Source organism: Thermobia domestica, chromosome 13 (genome assembly GCF_964235325.1).
Source record: "Thermobia domestica chromosome 13, izTheDome1.hap1.1, whole genome shotgun sequence".
NCBI classification, from domain to species: Eukaryota; Metazoa; Arthropoda; class Insecta; order Zygentoma; family Lepismatidae; genus Thermobia; species Thermobia domestica.
Window position 1 is genome coordinate 99113957 of NC_137466.1, and position 24067 is coordinate 99138023.

The 24067-nt window shown below is 34.9% G+C and overlaps 1 protein-coding gene across 1 annotated transcript in view; it reads left to right on the forward strand.

Annotated features, from left to right (window-relative positions):
- Positions 1–4515: 4515 nt before the first annotated feature.
- Positions 4516–24067, forward strand: part of LOC145668383 (uncharacterized) — a 58999-nt gene continuing 39447 nt past the window's right edge. Inside the window, exon 1 of the mRNA XM_081736172.1 lies at positions 4516–5499. Within this exon, the coding sequence (XP_081592298.1) occupies positions 5179–5499 (321 nt within the window). The 5' untranslated portion in view covers positions 4516–5178. The remainder of the gene's footprint in view (positions 5500–24067) is intronic.

The following is a 24067-nucleotide window of genomic DNA, read 5'->3' on the forward strand; positions in this document are numbered from 1 at the left end:
TTCACAGCTTGTGTCCCTCTGCAATGTCTTATTCAGATTAAACTTTTCTTTTTGCCCCTCAGTAAACATTTGATTGATTTAATTCTCATACTCTCCACGGATGGAGAGCAGGAATGCCAGACTCGAAAAGGAGGTGTACATTTACTTTCCTGACAGATAATACATGCATACTATGTTTTTAAAATGGCACCCGCGGACTACCGAGCACTATTCTACAAGTGAAAATAAAGTGAAATATCTATCTATCTATCTATATATATATATATATATATATATATATATATATATATATATATATATATATATATATATATATATATATATATATATATATATATATATATATATATATATATATATATATATATAAAATTGTGCGGTACCTTTTAGGTCTTCGACTGGAGATGCGAATTGTAGTGTGGCAACGTCGCAGATATAGAACTATAGAGCGCATCTACCAACTCATCAAATAGTCGTATTGATTCTTTCCAGTTGGCTGATAAAGTCGATAGACGTTGACACTAGCACTTATTAGCGTAACAATCGATATAACTGCTTGATGAATTCGTACAGTAATGCTAATGGTTCCAAGTTAATCTGTGACTTTGCGACATAGTGAAGCTTTTGATTTCCTGTAGCGGCTGAAGGAGGCCCCGGCGATTATACCATCATGTAGCATTTTGCTTTATTTTGACTTGTAGAATAGCGCTCTGTTGTCCGTGGTTACCATTTTTAGAACATCCTATATATATCTATATATAGAGTTATTGAACTATACCAACAAACATGTGATTCCGCACATCAAATTAAGAAAAAATGTTGTATAGACCTATGAGGAAAAGTCCACACTTCCAGAGCTAGGCCTGTCCAAATTCGTGGCTCAGTGGTAGAACCTCTGATGCATGGGGTCCCTGGTTCGATCCCAGCTAGCGCCACGTGGACTTTGTGGTGGACAAACAGCGTGTTTATGGGTTTCCTCGGGGTTCTCTCGTTTCCTCCCCCTTTCTTCATTCCACCATTTCATTCATTTCTCATCATCACCATCTCCTTTAACCTACACGGCATAACGGCGGGATGTAAAACTCAAAGATTTCATTTCATTTCATAGAAGTAACACGAGTACTTCTAACAATGACACGCATACTACTACTGGCCAAAATGGTAATGTGTAGTTTTCGAAAAAAAATGTAAAAAAACACTCAATTTGTATACCTAAAAATTGGTAGTGTAGGAGAACCTGACTAAATATTGTCCAAACCTATACATCGCATCGAACTGAACAAGATAAATTCTTATAGAAGTGGCTAAATTCCAGTAGCGGATCTAGAATGTAAAAACTGGGGGGGGGGGGAACAGCCAGTATCCAGACTATGATAGGTATATATAAACTTTCAAAAAATATAAATAACAGCTTAAATTATTTTGTCACTGAAAAACTGGGGAGCCTAGGCCTCCCGGCCCTGGCCTAGATTTGCCACTGCTAAATTCTTACGTGTATTCTTCTAGGTAGCAAAATATAGGCTAATGTTATCTAGTAGATTGCAACTATTGCTATTTGACTTTTCACAGTGGCGACACATACACTCATTTACGCATATATTAATTGTAATGCTTGCTTTACATAGAAGCGGAAAGTGGTATTCCTCGTGAAGAAATCACCAACAGAGAAACAAAATGACATTTAAATGTTACCTATACTGGAAAATTGTTATTTATGGCTAATTACTTACTTAACTTCCTTTGCACAAGTATCGTATGAGTCTGAAATATGGATAGGATATATAGGTATTGTGCATGTTAGTTCCTAAGGGATTGTTTGAACTAATCATGACAAGTGCTAATTTTCGAGTTATACAGCTTTAAATTTCATCGTCCTTCATTTTCAGCACCTTACAATAAACATGGAAAGAATGCATTTTCCATAATCTATTTATTAGATATTTCTTGCTATGGTTATTTTTGAGGTCATAACTTTTTCATAATCGTGTTGCGTATATATGCAATAATCCTTCTGACATACCGACTTATTCTTTATCGAAACTGAGTTATACAAGTACTGAACATGCCTATATTGTCCACTCATATGTACACTCTTGTTCAAAAAAAAAAAAAAAATCTTGATCACCCACCTTGCTTTAAAAGGCTATAGACCCTACTCTTTGAACTATACATAGAATATTCTAATACCTTCGCTGTAAATAAAAGTCTCAATTGTCCGAAGAAAATCCAGATTTGTTTGGTTTAACTTCGACTGTGAGTAAAAATACAGAGCTTTCCAAAGAGAGGTGGATGACTAGGTTTTTCTTTTTCTTAACAAGACTATATTGAAGTAATTTGTACACATACTACTATTACGTGACGCCTTTCTTCCTTCCCCGTTCCCAGGGACGTACGGAAGGGGGGGGGGACACGGGGGTCCGGACCCCCCCCGAAATTTCGACTTTTTAAAAATTTAGCCTAATTTTAGGGGCAATTTTAGCAATTTTAATATAAAATAGCTTCATATTTAGTTTGAACCCCCCCCGAAATAAATTCCTGGGTACGCTACTGCCCGTTCCCATGCAATTCTTGCGTCTTAGAGTCCATATTTTTGTCTCTGATTCCAATGCGACAAATGCTATCATCTAGACTAATCTTTACTAATAACGTAATAATGTGTGTCTGTCATCAATTTGTCAAATAGAAAGAGATGAGCTAGAACTGACAAAATTTCGTACACTGATGGATCTCCACCATATCTAATCCTGTATGAAGCCTTTTTTTAAAATTCCGATACGGGAGAGGAAAATTATAGGGGTCAAAATTTATTCATAAAGGAAGATGATAAATACCCGAGACGCCGGATGTTAGTGTCAAAATTTTAGTTTTCGGTGTCACTGAGGTGAATAATAACATCCCCGATCCCCTTCAAGTCCAATTTTAGTCCCCATCGACGTAGGGGATTGAGGTCGGGAAAAATAGCATGTCCAAGATGTAAATATACTTTTTGGTATTTATATATTTCACTCATATTTACAGGAATATGAAAGGCGTCTTCCTTATCTATTTATACTCTTTATTTCACTGATTTCTTTAGCTTCAGATATGATATATTGTATAAACCTAATTCTCACCGTACGAAGAACGAGCATTTCAGCTAGTTTTTAAATATATAAGTTGTAATTAACAATTTCCGAGATTTATTGCTCAATGCTTGCAAATAATAGTTAGAAAAAATACCTTTAATGCTTTACAAATACAAATACGTAGCTGTGATTATTGGCAAATACAATCGGTTTTGCGGCAAATTATTACATTTTCAGCTCACACAGTAACTTTTACCTCTGATTCTGGTTTGGTTTCGAGTTCATTGTCCCTTTTCAATATCGAGTTTATAATTTGACATAAATCCACAGGGTGCCAATCCAAGAGGAGGAACGACCAGTACCACCTGAAGCTTGCTTGTTGCTATGTATTTATATTAAAATCCTTATTGATGTATTGTTAGATGATATCTGATAACACTGAATGCCCTACATTCCCCAAAGTTTTAGAAATAGTATAGAAAATATAGAAATAGGCACCGCTGCGTAAATCCACAGCTTAATATGGGATCTGAATAGCATGTGCTTCTACCGGAAATTGACCTGGTCTTTCGAATCGAAGGCGAAAATACTAACCATTTAGCTGCAATGCGAATGATAATTTTGAAAAAAAGGCAGCTTAAGCATAAGTCTGCTCAATTCAACAATTGTCGACATATTTTACTTTAAATCTCAAAACACAACACATTATGTATGTGCTATATTATCTTTCAGCAAGCTACAAGCATCCTTTCCCTTCCGCACAATTAATACAAACAAAAGTCAATCTCGCACTACTTTATATATTTTTAAGTGGTTTTTAAAAAAGTCAAGACAATTTTTCCATCCCTTATAACATGAAGATTGGGATGTCTTCAGTTAGGTGGAGAATTACTTCTTCCTTTAATTAATGGCATGAAGTAGAAGGATTTCCGGTATACGAAGGTTAAAGTTTGTAAGAGGTCATTGTAGCCTGAACTAGTCTCTTGAAATAAATCATACAATAGCATCTTGTGAGTGAGTAAAAAGAAATTAGTTTTCTCTTTGCTAAAAGTAAATTGTAAAATGAAACCACAATGTGAATGATATAGTTCAACGATCGTGCAAGAACTGTACATGTAGACCAAAATGTGTCTCGTCATGATGTATACTCATTATGCACTTTCAAGGAAATGCTACACACACAACACAAGAAAAAGAAATTTAGCCGTAGGCAGTATCGGATAAAAAAAAAGGAAAACAATGTTGGTAATACGTGATGTAAGAAGTCTGGATAATTGTGACTATGTGTAGTGGGAGAAGGCACTGAAGGATAAGCAAGAAGCAATGCGGCAAATGGAATTTCTGCTCAAAAAAGGAGGTGAAGGTGAACGACTTATGGCCTTCCGAAACAACACTTTACTATACACACACTCACACAGATACGTACTTATTATGCAGAGACAACAGGTAAAGTCACACAACACGCTCTTTAGCGGTAACCTTCGAATGTAAAGTGCCGTACCTTGGGCCAATCTTATTCTCGTAATCAAGAACTGATCCATCCGCCTTCAGTCTGGAGGAAGATACAGAACGGGCAACGGTTTACACAACCATCTACAACTACAAGCAGATTAAGAACTGAAGCATGTTTATTTTTGTTTTTCAATACATTACTTTGAACTAGTGTATGTGATTGAGTGATTGGTAGAGATTTTGGTGACAATACTATTTTTTACATTTTGAATAACAATATGAGGAAGTATCCCGTTCTAGGACTTCCGAAACTTGAATGAGAATTAAGGAATTGACAAAATTCAGTCCTTATAAGGTGTACTACTATTATTGTGCAATATACTAGAAAACTTTTTGTGTTTTTCGTGATTCCAGTGCAAACTCATGCAGTTAGTTAACTTCAAGATATACAAAAGTTCGTTGGTTTTAGTTCAAAGTAAGGCAAAAGATAATTAAGTTTTGAAATACACTTTAATTTGTTTGTAAAACATCACAAAATCCAAGGTTTTTAATGGATAAAATATTACATCGATAAAATCCGGTTTGAAATTGATCTATAGCCCACTGCTAATTATCTGCAGAAAGCAGTTTCTGTCCATGTTATCAATATTTCAATAACAAAATGGTAAACACAACAGACTCTTCTGAAGAACACTACAACCCAACAATTCGTCTATGCGAAGTTGAAAGACCCTCATCTGGGTCAAGTGGATTTCATCTGAGCAGAACAAAATGGGACCCATATCCATGGGTGACAGGTGTCGACCCTGGTTCCCCAGCTGAACAAGCGGGCCTTCAACCTGGTGATTGTGTTCTGGAAGTGAATGGAGAGGATGTGCTAGGTGAACGGATCAATGAGGTGGGATCAAAAGTGAAATCAAGAGAAGACCGTGTACAGCTTTTGCTTTGGAATGCGGGAGCAGACCCTCAATGCAGTCCAGAGGTAAGAAAAATTCCTTATGTTGTTATATTTTTCATTTCAACTTCTTGCTCCATGATAACCAGTGTGTCTTTCAGGAGTATTTTTTTTTTGGGGGGGGGAGTGGCTTTTCTTCTCTGGAGTTGAATAAGCGCTCTTTTCCTCAGACCTAAGATAAATTATATTACGATAACATGTCACTCTTGTGCAGGGGACGTTCTTGCATCAAACAGTGATCAATATGTCCTTCCTTCAGTCAACTGTATTAAAGTTCGCATTCGGATTCTTAATTTTCAATTTTCTTTATGGAATTATGTCTCAACATAGCTTCCTAATATTTGGTCTTACCACCACCATCTGGGACACAATTTCTCAGTGGTAGAGCCCTTACCTGTGGTGTATGGGGTTCCTGGTTCGTTTCCTGACCAAGGAAGTTTGTGGTGGATAAACATTGTGTCTGTGGGTTTTCTAAGGGAACTCGTACTTCCACATTCTCATTCCACCAATTCTTCCATCATCATTCACTTGCTTAATCATTGTTTCCCTTAACCTAAAAGGCACAATCGTGAGACGTTAAATTGAGACTTCATTTCTTTGGTAAGCTGAGTTTAAGTGATTAAGATTTTAAGACTCAATTTTTCAACATCAATTTCGTTAATACAACAAGTATACAACTATACAAATACAAAGTGGTATTTTGTGTGTGAAAGGAAAATGTGATCAGCTCTTGAATTCTATCCGTGATCTTTCTCTTTCCAAGGACAGACAGTGACTCTTTAAACCATGGGATCCAGGATCTAGTATACTGTTTATGATTAAAACAACTGGATTGTTACGGAGAAAATAGCTAATTTGTAATACAATTATATTTGAGCGGCTCGGGAAAACACAATGGTACGTCACATTTTCTAATTTTCGAGTAAACTGGGAAAGAAGGTTCAACATTTCCCTCCAACTCAATCCAATGACATATAACAAACTAGTTTCCCCTAATATAAATAGGTATATTTCCGAAATTCAACTACCTACATACTGTTCTATGGTTCAATCCTAACCAATTCCACTAATAACTCAATTTTGCCGGGTCCCCTGCCCCCGCCAAGTGAACTTTGTTGTGGACAAACACCGTGTGCGTGGGTTTTCTTGGGGTTATCCCGTTTCCTTCCACTTTCTTCATTCCACCATTTCATTCATTACTCATCATCACCGTCTCCTTTACCTTACCGGCATAACCGTGGGACGTAAAACTCAAAAATTTCATTTCATTTTTTCAATTTTGACGGGAGTGGCGCTTACCGTTATGCTCGGTCGAACTGCTCATTTATAATGAAATCTCGAAAAGTTGCTATAGGATAGAACAAATAGGGTTTTAGACCAAAGTTTCTCTTCAAGCAATTTTCGCAAAAAACATTTTCTCAGTATCTTGGATATTTAATTTTTAGAGAAAAAAGTTTCTAATTCATTGATGTCTATACTAGAACTTTGAAATAATGTCACTACAAAATAAGACCATGAAACTCTTGTTCTAATATCTTGATAGTTAAATTCGAATTCTGCTTAAAGTGGAATTCGAAACCATTACTCAGGCTTTTTATATGTGCCAAATACCTTCCACCAGGAATCAAATCCAGGACCTAAGAACAGAAAGCACATGCTTTAGCCATTTGGTTACGAAGAGCTCTCAGATTTGTTTTAATTTTAATGTTCTATCTGGTACTGAGGTTATCTACGGTTTAACGTAAACCATATTGTACTAGCACCGCGAATCGATCTTAAATCTACATTTAGCCACGAGGAAGTTCTTGAGGATAAAAACAAAACAAAACATATATTTCAGTTATTTACAGCCAATGAGGTTGATATCTATTTATTTACCCGATCTAGTCGTATCTTTATATATAAAGAAGTAATAATTTCTTTAAAAATTCCGGAACGGATCGCTTTGCACTGCAGTGGATCAAGTCAGATCGAATCTGACCGAACAAGGAGGACTATTCAGATGTGACATCATCATATTATAAGTCTTATGAACTCATGTGACATTTAAGTATTGACAGAATTAGAAGTAGTTACAGATATCAATTTGTAAGTTTTGACAGAATTTTAAAAAAATAATGGTAATATAGTATAAAGAAATTTCACACAATTAATCTTTTCTCGATTAATTCATATATTCCTCTCATGGTGTGTTAGTATTTTGTATCTTGATTTTGTGGGTTTTCCCGGGCTTCTCCCGTTTCCTCCCAGTTTTTTCATTCCACCATTTCATTCATCTCTCATCATCACCGTCTCCTTTAGCCTAACGGACATAACCGTGGGACGTAAAACTTAAAGATTTCATTAAATTTAATATGATTACAAGAAGGAAAGTTTAATTTTTTGTGGATTGGTTTGGTTTGGACTACATCTCACCCATATTTTAGTGTACATGTTTTAATTCATCAAAACAATATCACAACACTCATTAGATGTTCATATCATATTTATAGGATAAAGGACATGACAATTTCACTAGTATTGCTCCAAAAGATGGCTTGGACACCCACATAGTATGAAATGAATACTCTTAAATTGGACATTCAGTAAATTACTAAGAATAAAACATTTCGAATTTTTAAAATTAATTTTGATTGTGAATACGGTATCAATTTGATATTATATGCATATACTATACAGGATCTATATAAAAAAGTAATGAGACAATTTTTTTTTCTGAAGCGGCTGTGTCATGGTGCTCGGACAAGGCGGGTCCGATGGAGGGGCAAGTAAGCTTCGAAACGCACCTAAAATTTAGCATCAGTCGCCTGCAAGCTTCCGTGCGGTTGGTATCGTGGTTTAAAACTCGGCCAAACTTTAAAATATAACATTTTATCGAACAGCGCTACGCTTTAAATTCTGTGTGGGACTCGAAAAAACGTTGGCTGAAGTGTGTCGACAAGGGACCTATTTGGAAGTATTTTCATCATTTGTAGCGATATCTTCAATACAGTTTGTTCCCTGAATTTGGTCTCCGTACTTTTTATAAAAACCCTGTACATTATGACAATGTCCCTACGTCCAATGGTACCTATGTATCCATCGAATATCCAATTAATGAATCAAATATGAATTGACTTGAATTGATTTTACTTAGTTGACAACATGCGAATGTCTGATACTATTAAAATAACTCATCGAACGTCTCTGCATTGCGAACAGAATAGGCTTTTTATTTGGACCATTTACTTATTGGTTATAATTTAATAACAAATAAATATTTATATGTAACAACATTTGAAATGTGAAGCTAGACTCACAGTCCTCTGGGTGATAACAGTTCACTTACTTTTAAGGTTTCAATGGAAAACAATGAATTGAATCACAGGTTATCAGATCTGTTACTCACAGTATTTGTGACTACTCTCACGTTTATGCTCTTTAGGCTAAAGGAGACAGGTGATGAATAAAAGTGAATGAAGTATTTAGTGAAATGAGAATGTGGGTGAAACGAGATAATCTCGTGAAAATCCACGGACACGAAATCACAAACTCACTTGACTTGGGATCGAAGCAGAGACTCCTAGTGCCAAAGGAGAGAACTCTACCACTGAGCCACCCTGTACGCCAAAAACTCGAGGAAAGAGGCTGTTTATGTAAAGCTAAGAGTCCAGACAGTCCGTACATTTCAAAGGAAACCGTGGAAAGAAAAGAGCTTATCCGTGCAGGAGGTGCGCAACACATTTATTTATTAATTTAACAATCACCAGATACAGCTCGGAGGTCATTTTATACTGGATCTAACAGTAGCAATATTAATGGAAAAATTTAGGAAGGTATCGGCCAGGGCCTGTTTAGTAAGTACCATCCCGGTGTTTGGCTGGTAGGACTGAGGGAAACCCCAACCAGGATGGTCAGAAGCGGGAATCGAACCTACGACCTCCCGAATACGAAGCCACTTGAGCTAGAGAGTATGTGACATGATGTGTAAAATTTTATTCCTTACTATAGCCTACTATTTATTGTTTCAGTTGTGATTGTAAGATATAACAGTGTAATATAGTGTTTTGAAATCGACTCCAAATTTTTGAATCACTCTGTATTGTATAGAAAGCATATACGTACAATACTTTACTATTTATATATTAGTAACTGATCAGTTAAGTATATACCATATTAATGAAAGTATGTATATGTGTGTGTGGCCTTGATGCATACAAAACACAATTTCCCACTAATCCCCATGCTTTATAGTATTTTATTAGGTAATAATACTTAATCTATTTGTTTTTATCTGAACCTAACATATATAAGTTATCTCGTAGCATTTTCTCAGATATTTCTTCCGCATCATGAGGTCAAACAGTTTATGAACCTCACGTGTTTGTACACATGATTTTTTTATGCTGTTTACCTGTTGATAACTCAGAGGAGGCGATGAACTGCAACTTAAGAAGCAAAACAGATACTCTTGATAGGGAATTTGATTGATTTGGTATTGTTAAGTTTTTATTTGCTCACCTTAGAGTTAACTTTTCGATCAGTGGAATATATTTCTTGTGACGTTAATATTTCTTTTGTTTTACTTTACTTTACTTTTTTTTAAAGAAAAAAAAAACAGTAGATTGTATTTATAAAGTGCAAATGATTTCAATTGGTTCAAATATATATTTCACAAAGTGGTCTGATTGCTATTTTTGAACTTGTTCTTGATTCACACGATAGTCTGATTGTAATTAGTTGGAATCGTTTTCTTGATTCACATTGTAAGCTTCATGTTCATCATAAGCAGTATTGCCAATTTAGGAATTTTGACGCAAACAAAATCTAGCGATTTGATAATATATTTTAGAGACAAGATTTGTTTCGTTTACCATTGTTACACTAGGGATTTAGCGACTTTTGAAATGTCGTACAGCAAATAAACTAGCATTATTTCTATTTAAATTAAGGTTTCTAGCGACTTTTCGCAGTACGTTTAGTGACATTATTGTTAACGTTGTTGGTAACACTAAATAAGTTCTTCATGCTCTTCATTGGCAGTGGTAGACTCTTAATTTTTGCTTTTGACTTAAAAACTTTCTTTAACATAGTCCATTAATTGTAGTCTCCTTACTTCTCAAATAACGTTTTTACCTGCTTATTTTCCTCTATCTTGTTATTGCCAATATTTATCTTCTTTCCTCAACTTTCGCTAACGGTTCCTTAATGAGTTTTAGTTTCACTCGGGAAACTTCGTCCATTCTTCTTCATACCGATTTTAAACCTCCTAGTCACTTTGCATCAGTTTCTCGTAATGTGAACACTTCTGCCCCGTACAGTACAGTACATCACATGAAGCATAAGTTCTTTTGATAAGTTCTTTTCCGCAACTATCTATTTAATGACAAACAAATTTCGATTCTTTTATTCGCAAAGAATTCTTCCACCATTCCTCCTAAGCTTTTATTTCCTGTTCACATTTCAGGTCTTCAGTATAATGCTATATATCTAGATATGTACAGATGTACTTATTTTCTTCGAATGTTAAAGTTTGACACTGCTCTCTTTGTTTCAATCAGCATTACTTTCGTCTTTTTACTTCCTAATTTAATTCCGTTTTCTTCAGAACTATTTCTCACACATTCTAATATTCTGTTTATTTTCGACTCATTTTTCACAATAATATTATGTGGAAAGTGAATAAGCTTATTTTTCTTATTGACAACCGAAATATAATCTTTCCTAGAGGCTGGGCTGTTGCGAGGTCCTGTAATAGAGCTCTTTTGGAGATGAAATGGGATCAGGTTCAGTATTTTCAATAAGACTTACGCTCATGAATCTCATTGAGGCTCACGCTAACTCAGACTCACACTTGCTCGAGCTATGGCTTGCTATCTTCAATGAGACTTACACTCCGTTGATCTATCACTCATTAACCTCATTGAATTCATGCTCACTAAAATCACGGCACGCTATCCGCAGTGAGGCTTTCGCTTGCTCGGATTCAGGCTCAGGCTGGCTATCTTTTCATAGCGCTCATGCTCAATTATCGAACTCCAGGCCATCTTTGTAGAAAAGGGCTTATAGCGTGAGGGTTAATCTTATCTGATGGTCTATACATGCGCCTCTCTGTCCGTCCCATCCATTTTCAACTTACAAACTATACAAGTACAATGAAATTACAAGGATCATGTAGGTAGTTGGGTTTGAGACAAAGGCTTTCACGTGCTTCACCTCTGCCATATCTTTTTAGCAGTGCACACATATCAAACATATCGATGTGCGTTATAGAAGATGATTTCACTGCATACTGCATAGTTTAGCTTTTGTGCAGAAATGTATTTATATAATTGGATTGCAAATAGCTTATGTCGTTGGCTAGTTTGATAATATCATCATCATTGATATTTTGTCATTACTGGAAGTCACTTGCCACAGCTGAGAAGCTTTCATGTACCATAGTGTTCAGCTAACGTTTTCATCTTCACGTACGATTTTTCTGTTTTGAAACAGTTTATCAACCGTAAAGTCCTTCGTTCCCTCTTTCTTTTTTGCCACCATACCCTCTAGTAGGTCCCTCATGATACTGCTTCTTCTCAGCAAATGTCCCAACCAGCTTCTTGTTTTCTTTCAATTACATCTAAAATTGATATTTGATCCTCCACTATTTCTAACATAATCTCATTCGTTTTCTGCACGACTAAGCTAATTTTCTTCATTCTTCTCCATACCCACATTTCGAAAGCGTTCAGTTTTTTCTTAAATCGCTTTTGCGTAATGTTTATGTTTCTGTTCCATACAGTACAATACTCCACACGAAGCACTTTATGAGTCTTTATCTCTACTCTTAATTCAAAGTCCTACAAAACACTTTTCTTGTTCCTAAAGGCTCCTTTCGCGATTCCTATTTTTGCTTTTATTTCATGTTTGCACTTCAAGTCATCACTACCCAGGTATTAGAAACTAATTACCTGTTTTTTCTTCCCTCGTACTTTAATATTTGACACCGACCGCTTTGTTCCAATCACCATGGCTTTTGTCATTCTTTTCACAGTCCTTCCTCAAGTTTTCTAACATCTTATTCATTTTCTTTTCAGATTCTACACAGACATCATATCATTTGCAAACCGTAAACAGCTAATCATTCTACCTTCTACCAAAGTACTGTCTTCATTATGCAAACTCTTTCTCGCTGTCTCTTCTAGATAGATATTAAATAACGTCGGCTTGCACTCTCCTCTGTCATTCCTTCCCCTATTCTAACACATTCTTGTTGGTTCATATGTAAGATTCTTATGGGTATTCGATTTTTCCATTCCAAACCAACCTTCTTTAGAACTTCCAACAACAATTCCCGGTTCAAACGGTCAAAAGACTTTTCTAGCCCAGTAAATACAACGTACTATGATAATATAACTTTTTAATATTATTATTGGTGTGATTTTCCCATTACAAAGATATCCCAATTTGTATGAGCTTTATCCGACCTCATGCACGGCAAACTAACTGAAACTTGTGGTGACTCGTTCAATTCCCGGTGAGAGCTCATGTGGTTTGAATCGAGGACTGTAGGGCCAAAAAATGTTTGTACGGAAGAAAATAGACGGTCGCCGAATAATTTGTAAAAAAGTTCTCTAAGGCGAAAATACAAGCGGAAAAGCAAATAAACCGTCAGAGCGTGATAGAAGGCTTTTGGAATTTAACTTAAATTTTGTATGTGGGATAAACTGACTTTTGCGCCAACTTGTACCTTGTATCCATTTACCACGCATTGGTGTAAAAGCAAGACATTCATTTTATAATTTAAAATGGAATTGACCGACATATAATCCAACCAGAAATAGTATCCAAGTCGCTTTCGCTGAAGGCGAGAACGATAACCATTGGACATGAGGATACCGTATAACTTGAATACGTGGTATTTTGACTCGAATCCACTGATAATAATTACCAGGTTTTCTTCCTTCAAGTATTTATGTCACCATTCCATGGTTATCTACATAGGTCAATGATAATATAATACATTTATGTAGCAAAAAGTACCGTAGTTACACAGATAAATGTTAACAAAAAGCTTTCTAATATACTGCATATCGCTTTTCTTGTCCACCACCTCCATAGTAATATTGATACTCTTAACCTGTTCCTAGAGAAGTAGTTTAAACTTCAACGCACATTTAACTTAGTGGTATACTGGAATATGATCAATACATTGGTTACTAATCTAATTTGTATTAATATTGTGAAATTCAAGGTTACAGATAATACTAAATACTATATAAAAAACATGTTCAGCGGTATTGCATAATTTATTTATTGGAAAGTAGCTCTCTATTATAATTATAGAAGAAATAATGCTTATGTTTTCAAAGGTTTGTTCAATCTATAGTAACTACCAAGATTGTGTATCTGGACTTCCATCTACATACAAAAGATTTCCTTCCACTTATAACGATGCTACAACAGTTCGATTTGTTAAAATCGTACAGCATAGGCCATATAAAAAGATTACACACACGTATCAATCACATGAAAACATTATATTTGGCAATAAGTGTTAATAGCGATACAATAATGTTATACACATCTTTATTATATGATGTTTTGCTGAGTTTTATCTCTTGATAATTATTTAAAAACAAATACATGATAACAAAACTGTTACCATGGTAACCGGATCACTGTCGTGACAGTCAGTAAACAAACATTTCCACCTAGCGACCGAAAAACATTTAATGACTATAAACACTTCCACATTATATAACACTATAATATTACTATAACATATTACTATAACATTTCACTATTAAAATGCTACTATAGCAATAAAAACGCCTGAACTCCAACTTGTAACACTGGATTTCAAACCTTTGATTTACGGTTATTTGTGACTTCACGTTTAATAAAGACAAATATTTTAAAGTACGTGTACTTTAAATAAATTATTCAAATACATCTTTTCTATAACGTTTATGTTTTAAAATTATTGTTTAAAGCCTTTGTGCTTTAATAAACCTCCAAAATCAATGAAAATGAATCGTGCTGTCATCTTTGGAGTTCTTTTAAACTATATGTTCGTGGACGTTTATATGTTTGTGGCCAATCCTTTCGACAATGAGATATCGAAAACTACAGGTTCTAGAAAGATGACGTTTTCACTGATCAATTGCAAATTTTGCATAGATTGTCCAGTTCTAATTGAAAAAACATGACCATTATTTCTTTATTACATTTTTACGGGTACACTGGAAGTGTTGAAATTTAAAAAAAAAAAACTAAAGCATGATATCCTATGCATTATACATTACAACGCCACATAGTTGTATATAGGGTTGTATATATATATATATATATATATATATATATATATATATATATATATATATCAGGCGTTTGTTTCATGACCAAATAATAATGAAAAAGGAAGGATAACCATTTCTCCAGTCTAACATGAATCTTTATTTTTGGAGTGTTTTACCCAATGAACACCATATATCACTGATATTATAATTAATTGTGTATGTAATGTATTTGCTTATTACATACTGCATGCAAGAAGAAAGAAAACACTGATCATACATGAATTAAAAATTCCAACCGCAAGTAGGCTCAAATCTTGCAAATGGTGCGAGAGATTGCAAAGGTAATCGAAAAATCTCCAATTTACGGTATATTTTGCCGATTTTTATCAACACGTCTTTCACTTGTGTCTGTAAAGGGACATGTATAGATGTGAGGAATAACAGAGATATTTATGCTCATCTGTGAATAATGCGCTGTGTAGAGAGCGCAGGTTCAACTAGTCTATATATTAAAATACTAGGTTTATATGTTTATCCGCAATCCTTTCGACAATGAGATTTCAAAAACCACAAGTGCTAGAAACGTGCAGTTCTCACTGGTCGATTCCAAATTTTGTGTAGATTCTCCAGTTCTCATCCAAATTTTTAAAAATCATGTCGTTATTGTTCTATTCAACATTTTAGGGCCCATTTTGAGCCCGTAAGATTAATATTCCTGCAGCCTAATCTACGTTATTACGCAACCAGTAGAGAAGTTAAGTATGGCGGGTTGACGGACATTGCAGGCGCTTTGCTTAAATCTGAATGGCAAAACCTATTGCATGCTGTGAACTTCAAAGACCTCAAGAAGCACAATGAGGCGTACTTGGACAGACTTGGATTTATTAGGGAAAAAAATACATGATATCATGTTACTTCTACAAAATTGCTACAAACTCAATCCAACATCTACCTATACATAGCAATTCACTTGCTTTGTGAGTCTCCTATCCTTTACTTCTGTGAGTAAGGAGACATGCACAGTGGAAAGGAGATTGATTCATGATCATAACAGAACGATGCGCTGAGTAGACAGCGCAGTTTTAGCTAGTCTATATATTAAAATGCTAGGTTTCTATGTTTGTCTCCAATCCTTTAGACAATGAGATCTCGAAAACGACAAGTGCTAGGAACGTGCCGTTTTCGCTGGTCGATTCCAAATTTTGTGTAGATTGGCCAGTTCTAATTGAATATTTAAAAAACATGACGGTATATATTTCTTTATTACATTTTTAGGGATACACTGGAAGTGTTGAATTAAAAAAAAGCATATCCTACGAGTTATATATTCCAACAGCACATAGTTGTATACGGGAGCTATATATCTTTTAGGCGATTGTTTCATGGCCAAATGATAATGAAAAACAAAGGAAAATCATTTCTCCAGTCTAAGATGAATCTCTATTGTTTGGAGTGTTTTGCCCAATGAACACCATATATTACTGACATTATAATTAATTGTGTATGTAATGTATTTGCTTATTACATACTGCATGTAAGAAGAAAGAAAACACCGATCATATATGAATTACAAACTCCAACTGGAAATGAGCTCAAATCTTGCAAACGTTTCGAGATATTGAAAAAAATAATCGAAGTAAATATCTCCTTTATGATACCCTTTACCGATTTTTATCAAGACGTCCTTCACTTGTGTCTGTAAAGGGATATGTACAGATGTGAAGAATGCCAGGGAGATTCATGCTCATATGTGAATAATGCGCTGTGTAGAGAGCGCAGGTTCATTTAGTACTTAATATAAGCTTTTCAGCCAAATTAAGTACGAGCTCAGGATAAAATTACACATTGTATTTGTTCCTATACCCAGTAGTGTTTGTGCGTTTGTGCATGTGGATCAAATGCGGTTGTAGATATAAAAGTATTTTGTAATCATGGCTTCACGTATCACCACTACTATTACTATCAGACTTTCAAACTATGCTATGTAGTCTTATAGAACAGTTTTGTCCGTTCGTCTGTTGACAGGTATCAGAGCAAAAAATAGTAAGAAATAACGGAATACGGTTTTCAGCAATCGATTCAGCGTCTCAAGGATAGATTCTATTTCCTCCGATAACACTCAATTCAAACCGGAAGAGGTTCAAATTAGTCATTTCCGGTTTCAATGTTTATCGCCATAAAATGAAAACGATAACAGATACTGATAAGCTGTTTATTGCAAACGATTCTGCGTCTGAAATCAAAATACCCTGATTATCTAAAACACTAAACCGAAAGTAATTCAAATATACTATTTCTTCCGGTTTTAATACTGATTTCTGTAGAGATCAAACAGTAAATGCTATCAAAATACGTTTCTTTTTTTGCTGTCAATTCACCGTCCCAAGAATAGATTCTATCTTCCTCGTTAACCTTCTATTCAAACCGGAAGTAGTTCAAGTTCTCCATATCCGATTTCATCTTTTATTGCCATAGAAAGAAAACGTAACAGATAGCGAGGTGAACAAATCAACGTAAGAAGGTAAGATATCATGACTATCAAGAACACTCTAACAAAACAGTAAGTGGTTCATATTGACTATTATTTTCGGTTTCAATACCGGTTTTAATGTTTATCACATAGAACGAAAACGGTTACAGATAATATGAAGCTATTTTTTTTTTCAATAGATTCAGGCCCCAAGAGGTTTCATCTCCACCCTTACGTTAGCTCTCTTTTCAAACCGGAAGTGGTTGAAATAAAATGATTTTTGGTTTCAGCCTTTATTACTATAAAACAAAAACAATAAGTGATAGCCAGCAATGGCTTCTTGATATGGGTTCGACGTCCGTGGAGCAGGTTCTATCTTTGATCTTATTACTCCTTTAGACATACAACCAGTACCTACAGATGCACTACTTCAAATTTGAATCTTTCAATTTTACGTCCCACGTTTATGCCGATTAGACTAAAGAAGACGGTGATGATGAGTAATGAATGAAATGGTGGGATGAAGAAAGTGGGAGGAAACGGGAGAACCCCTAGAAAACCCACGCACACGGTGTTTGTCCACCACAAAGTTCACTTGGCGGAGGCTGGATCGAACCCGGGACCCGTAGCACCAGAGGTGAACGCTCTACCACTGAGCCACCGCGGCCCTACTTCAAATTTGAGTATTGAATTCACATAGTTTGGAAATCTTAATTTCACACTGTAAAACGATACTCACTTGATATTACTATTACACTGTCATATCATACTTTTACAGTAGTTTGCTGACCGAGTGAATGGTAAGATAACGCCGAACTTTTGTCATTTGAAACGTTGTATAAATGAAACAAGTGTCATTCGTTTCACACTATGAAATTCTAGATTTACAAATTATTGGGAGCGAGCCGGAAGTGGTTATTATAATGTGTGTGATGAAGACAATGACAAACTGCCGAAACAATGACAGAAATTATTAACATGTAGATATTGATTTGGCGACATTTTATTATTTATTTTCAGTTATGTACAGCGCAGAGGTGCTACACATCACTTGAGTTACAACTTTTGCCCGAATCATCCAGATTTGGGTCTCGCTTCTCAGAGCCGGTGTGACCCGGTGACTTTAAAGATCCGATGATCGGAAGAAATTGAAATAGCAACTCTATAGCATTACTGTAGAATTTTATAGTGGATTAATGATTACCACTACTCGATTTCTAATACTCACGCGTTTGATTCCCTGTATGACACTTCTTAATCAATGTGTCATGTCTGGATTATTTCGAATATCAATTTCATGTTTACTCCTTTTCCCATGCTGAGAAAATAATGTAGCGGTTTTGATATATATATTTTTTATATTAAAGATAGACAAAATATTTTGGGGCTTAGCGGCATTTCTTACATTCTACAAGACAATTTTTACAGGCTCGCTCGACTAAATTCTGACGACTACTTTTCTTTTCCGTGTTTCACGTGTTTATACTCTGATAGACTTTGCAGTTATCTTTCAGTGCAATGCTTTGACACACACACACACACACACACACAACAGAGAGAGAAAGAAAATCATAGATTTATTGAGAAGAAATGCAGAAATAACTTAATCATGTTCGTTAGAATTACATTAGCAGTCTTATAATACTCTCTATGTGTCTATTAACAATCTTATAATACGTCACGCCGTCCCCCGTGCCTATCTTTACCCATTGTAATTTTTAGGAAGTGAGCGCCATAGATATTTTAGAAAGTGGGGGAACGGCATCCACCTGCGTTTCCCACAGTTTTACCCCTGTGTATGACGATATTTCGTCATTTCCGGATCACGGGACTGTCTGGGTCTATCCGAAACACGGATCAGAGCGGGTCAGGGACTATCCGGATGATTGGGGTCGGTAGGCCACGGGTCACAAGTTGACTCAGCAAATTTGAAAATCCAATACAGTACCGAAAATGATACTGTATATATATATATTTCACTTTATCTTATAAAACGAAGTTGTAAATGTATAAAGACTGACAGGGAACTTCTTAGAGCGATGAACTCATATTGGAAACATAATGTTTCAGTCGTTTTGCTCTGATACATTTACAGACGGACCAAGATTTCCCATACTTGCGTGTAGCATAGTTTGGGAGCAGTGATGATTTTAGGGGTGACCTGAGAGGGGGGTTTCTCCAGAGCTACCAAATTCCCTCCGGGAGCATATATCTTATTGTGCTTAATGTGGATTTCCAGCATACAGAAAGTATTTGCAGTACTACTTTTCACTCCAGTTCATTCAATCCCTCTCCCAGCAGAAAATCTGAAGTCATCACTGTTTAGGAGTCTGTAAGGTGAATATTTGTTAGGGAGTTTACAGTAGCATACTTTCTATTAGAATATTTTCAAAAGAAACCTTGAACTTAATTTTCAGTATCTTGCCTTTCCCAAAGAATACAGTACGTACATTTTATTCTTTTATTTATCAGTTGCCATAGTACTTCAACAATTTATTAAATTAGGCAACACTTTTAATCTTTAAAAAATGTGTGAAAGGAAAAAAGAATACTTGAAGTGATATTTTAAACAACCAAAGATAAATAAGTTTTTTCTCCATTTACAGAAAGCGAAGTTCTAGTACTTTTACAAGTACCAACGAAACTTTTGAAAGTACAAACTCATATTATTTATGTATGCATACATATATCTGATTGAGTAAAAATGTTATCTATAACAAGGTTGATTATCGAAGTTATTGTCGAATAACGTAAGAAAAAATCATTTGAAAATGTTCTTTGGACTTGCATTTATTACAATAGTTGGTACTCGATATATTGTAAGTAAAAGGACCTACTTTCACTTAAATTACATCATTATTTACTATCTCTGGTGATAGGGGCTAAGTATGTATTGTAGCCAAATGATGAAAGCTATGAATATATAAAACAATCATTTTTCAAAAATAGATTTTTTTACGTCAATCGTCAATCTGAAGTATCCATGTACTAAGCAGTGATTTGCAAATTATTTTCTTGTATGCTAATGGAGATTTGCTATGAGGAGATGACAACAGTGCTGTACTTGTTCATATAACTCTTAACAACGAATAGTATGTTTTCTCTTAATATTTCACTATAAGATTACTCTATGTTAAAAAAAAAAGAAAAAAATATGTTAGATCTTGGAATAACTATTGTCCATAGTACTTTTTGTTCTTCAGAAATAGGTTGTTAAAGACAGTATCCAGAGATGGCCAAATTTTTCGAAATTTCGAAATTTTTACGAATTCCGAAATTTTTCTGAAATCTGGAATTTTTCTGAACTTCAGAATTTTCTAAATTCCGGAATTTTTCCGACTTTATTTTCCAGATTCCTTACATACAAGGTAAATGTAAAATGAGCTTTCTCTTTAGGGATTTGGGAACCGTTTAAAACTAAGTAAATAAATAAAGGTACAAAAAATCTTATATTTTAAAACCTTTAACACTTTAACAAGTAATTTACGACGTGACCGAAACGTAACGTAAATATTATAAAACGCAGTTGTGCGTTATTTCTTAATTTTACTCAATAGTACTTGATACAGAAGATCGTTTCAGGTTTATGGTAACGAATTCGATCGCTAGGTAGCAACAAATCTGAACACGCCAGAGAAGTTATTGCAGGTAGTTCGAAAGTCATGTATGTTGACTTGCAGGAAGAACGGTTATTGTGTGTTAAGTGATCATGTGCTCCGCAGTGATAGCTATTTGAGTGGACTACATTTGAGTTAGTAATAGCGAAATCAGTAAACAGTGTATGATAAAATGTTTCTGTGCGTCAATGGAAGAGATCAATGCTGTGTTGAATCGTAACAAAACGGGAATCTATTATTGCCCAGCTCTTCAATTTGAGCATCGTAAACATCGGAAGTCGGAGTGTACTCCCGATATGATGCCAAAGTCTGTTGTTTGGTGAGACATGAGAACCCACTGCCTCAAAGAACAGTAGGATGTGCAGTACAACGTTCTCCGTGATCGTACATCTGACAAAAAGAAACTAATTTTTATGGCAATAAAAATGTCATTCGTTGCCAGAATGATGGAGCTGATTGTACCTGTTGTTATTTGATTTCTCCTAAGAGCGACGTATACTCTTTTCACTTACACACATATTACTTGTAATACACAATAATTATGCAATATCATTCATAGACTCTTATGCTTCTGACCTCTTTCCACCTTCTATGAAAGTTCCACTTTCTTGTCTAAAGTTGCGTTGAGTCAGAGGAACGGTCTTTGTCTTGGGAAGGGAAAACAGTCTTGGTGCCCAAATATATCAAGAATTGTCCTTCTAATCTTAGACTTAGTGAAACTGTATATAAGTATTAATTTAGTATATTTGATTCGGCTTTCAACTTACAATAAACTTGAAAACAGTGTTGATTTAGAACATGTCCATTCACATATTATATTAGGAATGAGTAGAAGTGCCCGCTCTAGGCACGAGAGAATAAATGTAATAAATATAAAACAGGAAGTTTGACCACTTTTACTCTTTAGAAGCGGAATTTTCGAACGAAAACACCGAAATACGTACTCGTTATACGTTGATATGAATAAACCTTACAGAGAAATTTGAATATTATCGAAATGACTCTTTCCCGCTTATGGTCAGTTTTCGAAAGCTCTGAAACATGCGTTTCCTTATTTTCAATGAAAAGTTTATATGGCGAGTTTCATTTCCCTAGCTTCAGTGATTCGCAAAATGCTGAATTCTTTGCATAAAATGTGAATCCCTCTTTGTTCTGAGGATGCGTGTTTCAAAAAAAAATCTTTTCTCGAGTTTTGCTTATGTGACAACTGGAGTATTTTGTCCAAATTTTACGTTTCCACTACAATAGTAGCACTTGGGGAATGATGAGTGAGTCACTTCTATTCTTTTATTTAATAGTATATATCAGTGGTTTCCAACCTTGTTCGCCTGGCGACCCCCTTGGTCACTGCATACCTCATGGCCCCTTGCTTGCTGCTTGTTGCTCTGATATATTTTTTTCAAATGCATAATTGAATTCTCAAATATTTAATAATAATAATAATAATAATAATAATAATAATAATAATAATAATAATAATAATAATAATAATAATAATAATAATAATAATAGGTATCCTAATTATCATAGGTTCTTACTTTGTACGCCATTGTCTTTAGAATAACGCAGGCTTTTGAATGATGTCCTACGCATGTGATTTGATCCATAAATTTGGAGAAATTCGGGAAAATTCTGAAATTTTCCTTTACAAAGGTGTATTTCAATTTAGGCAGGCGTATTGGAATCGCAGTGTCAGATGCTGTACCTGCATGAAAGATACTACATGTCGTACATATCCTAGGTTATGTATTTGCCAACTTGCATTCAAGGACGATAAGTAATTATGAAGATATAGTAAGTTTTCGAACCAAGGACAATATTGTTTATAGCAAATATGTTTTTTTCAGAGAGCGAGGACAAAAGGAGGGATAGCCTTATGTGTAAGATCGGTTGCAGAACACGCACTTACAATGTAATTAAGGGTTTGTAAATAGCAGTCAAATAAAAACACCTTATTCTGATCACATATTGGTCAACTGATTTTAGAAGAGATAAACTTCCTTATTCGTAAGTTGTATTAAGTGAAGACATGTACAGCAAAGAATCTTACTTAAAAGCCATTATTACAAGGTAATTTATTGTGAATGATGTTTCAAACACGGGGAAAGCTTGGTACATCAGTATTTAGTGGTATTTCTAATTACAATGATCTGATATAAACACATTTAAAGTTTATAATATAGCGCAATATAGCACTAGGTATGTGTAAAAGAATACCTAGTTCATTGTCTTGTGTTCTTCCTATGGGTTTCTGTGATGCGAAAAAAATATCCTCCCTCACTCTTTCTTGCTTCCTTCTCTCTCTGACAAGTCATATTTGCTGTAATAAAATTGTCATTGGTTTGGAAAGTTATTATATCTTCATAACTACTAACCGTCTTTTAATGTAAATTGACAACAAATACATAATCTAGGACATGTAGGATTTTTAGGAGTATCTTTCGTGCAGGTACAGTGCTAGACGTTGGGGCCCCGGTAATTGTACCTAAATAAAATATATATCTTTTTAAAGGAACATTTCTCCCACATTTATGGATCATCTCATGTCTGTGGGATCTCATTTAGAAACATACATTATTCTAAAGGTAATTATGTCCTAAGCATGAACTTATAATAATTAGGGTGCAACAAGGAGCTTATTGGGTATATTTCTTATATTTCAAAATGTCGCAATATATTCTGAAAACAAAAATTGTATCTTCACGATTATCAACTGTACTTCAATAAAACTGGGACTGAAATATAGTCCGAAATACGAAATAATGTTTGGGAAGGTTAGGTATAGATACTTCACGTTGGGGCACTCAAATAGTTAAAGAACATATTTTTCCTGCAAAGTTTTCTCCAATTTTATCGATTTTCCCCAAAACTATGGATCGTAAGGTATTATTCACAAGCACGAATCATTACAAAAATATTAATGTACTATCATGAATCTAAGATAATTAGGGTAGCAGCAGAAACTTTCTAAGTGACAGTCTAAAATTTCCTTTTTACAAAAGAACACGATTTTCAAAATGTTGTTACTATTACTGGCATTATTTTTATATCGGGAGGCATCAAAACTAAGTTTAAGTTCGTTTCTAGGAGCTCAAAAACCATAAGGAATACCTAGTATCGTAAAAAAAAAAAAAAAAAGAAAAAGAAAAAGAAAAAAGAAAAGTCGACAGGTATAAAGGTAACAAAGAAAGTTATGTCGCTTTTTGTGGAGGCCTGTGTTCAATTGGCCCTCACACCGTGAGTTG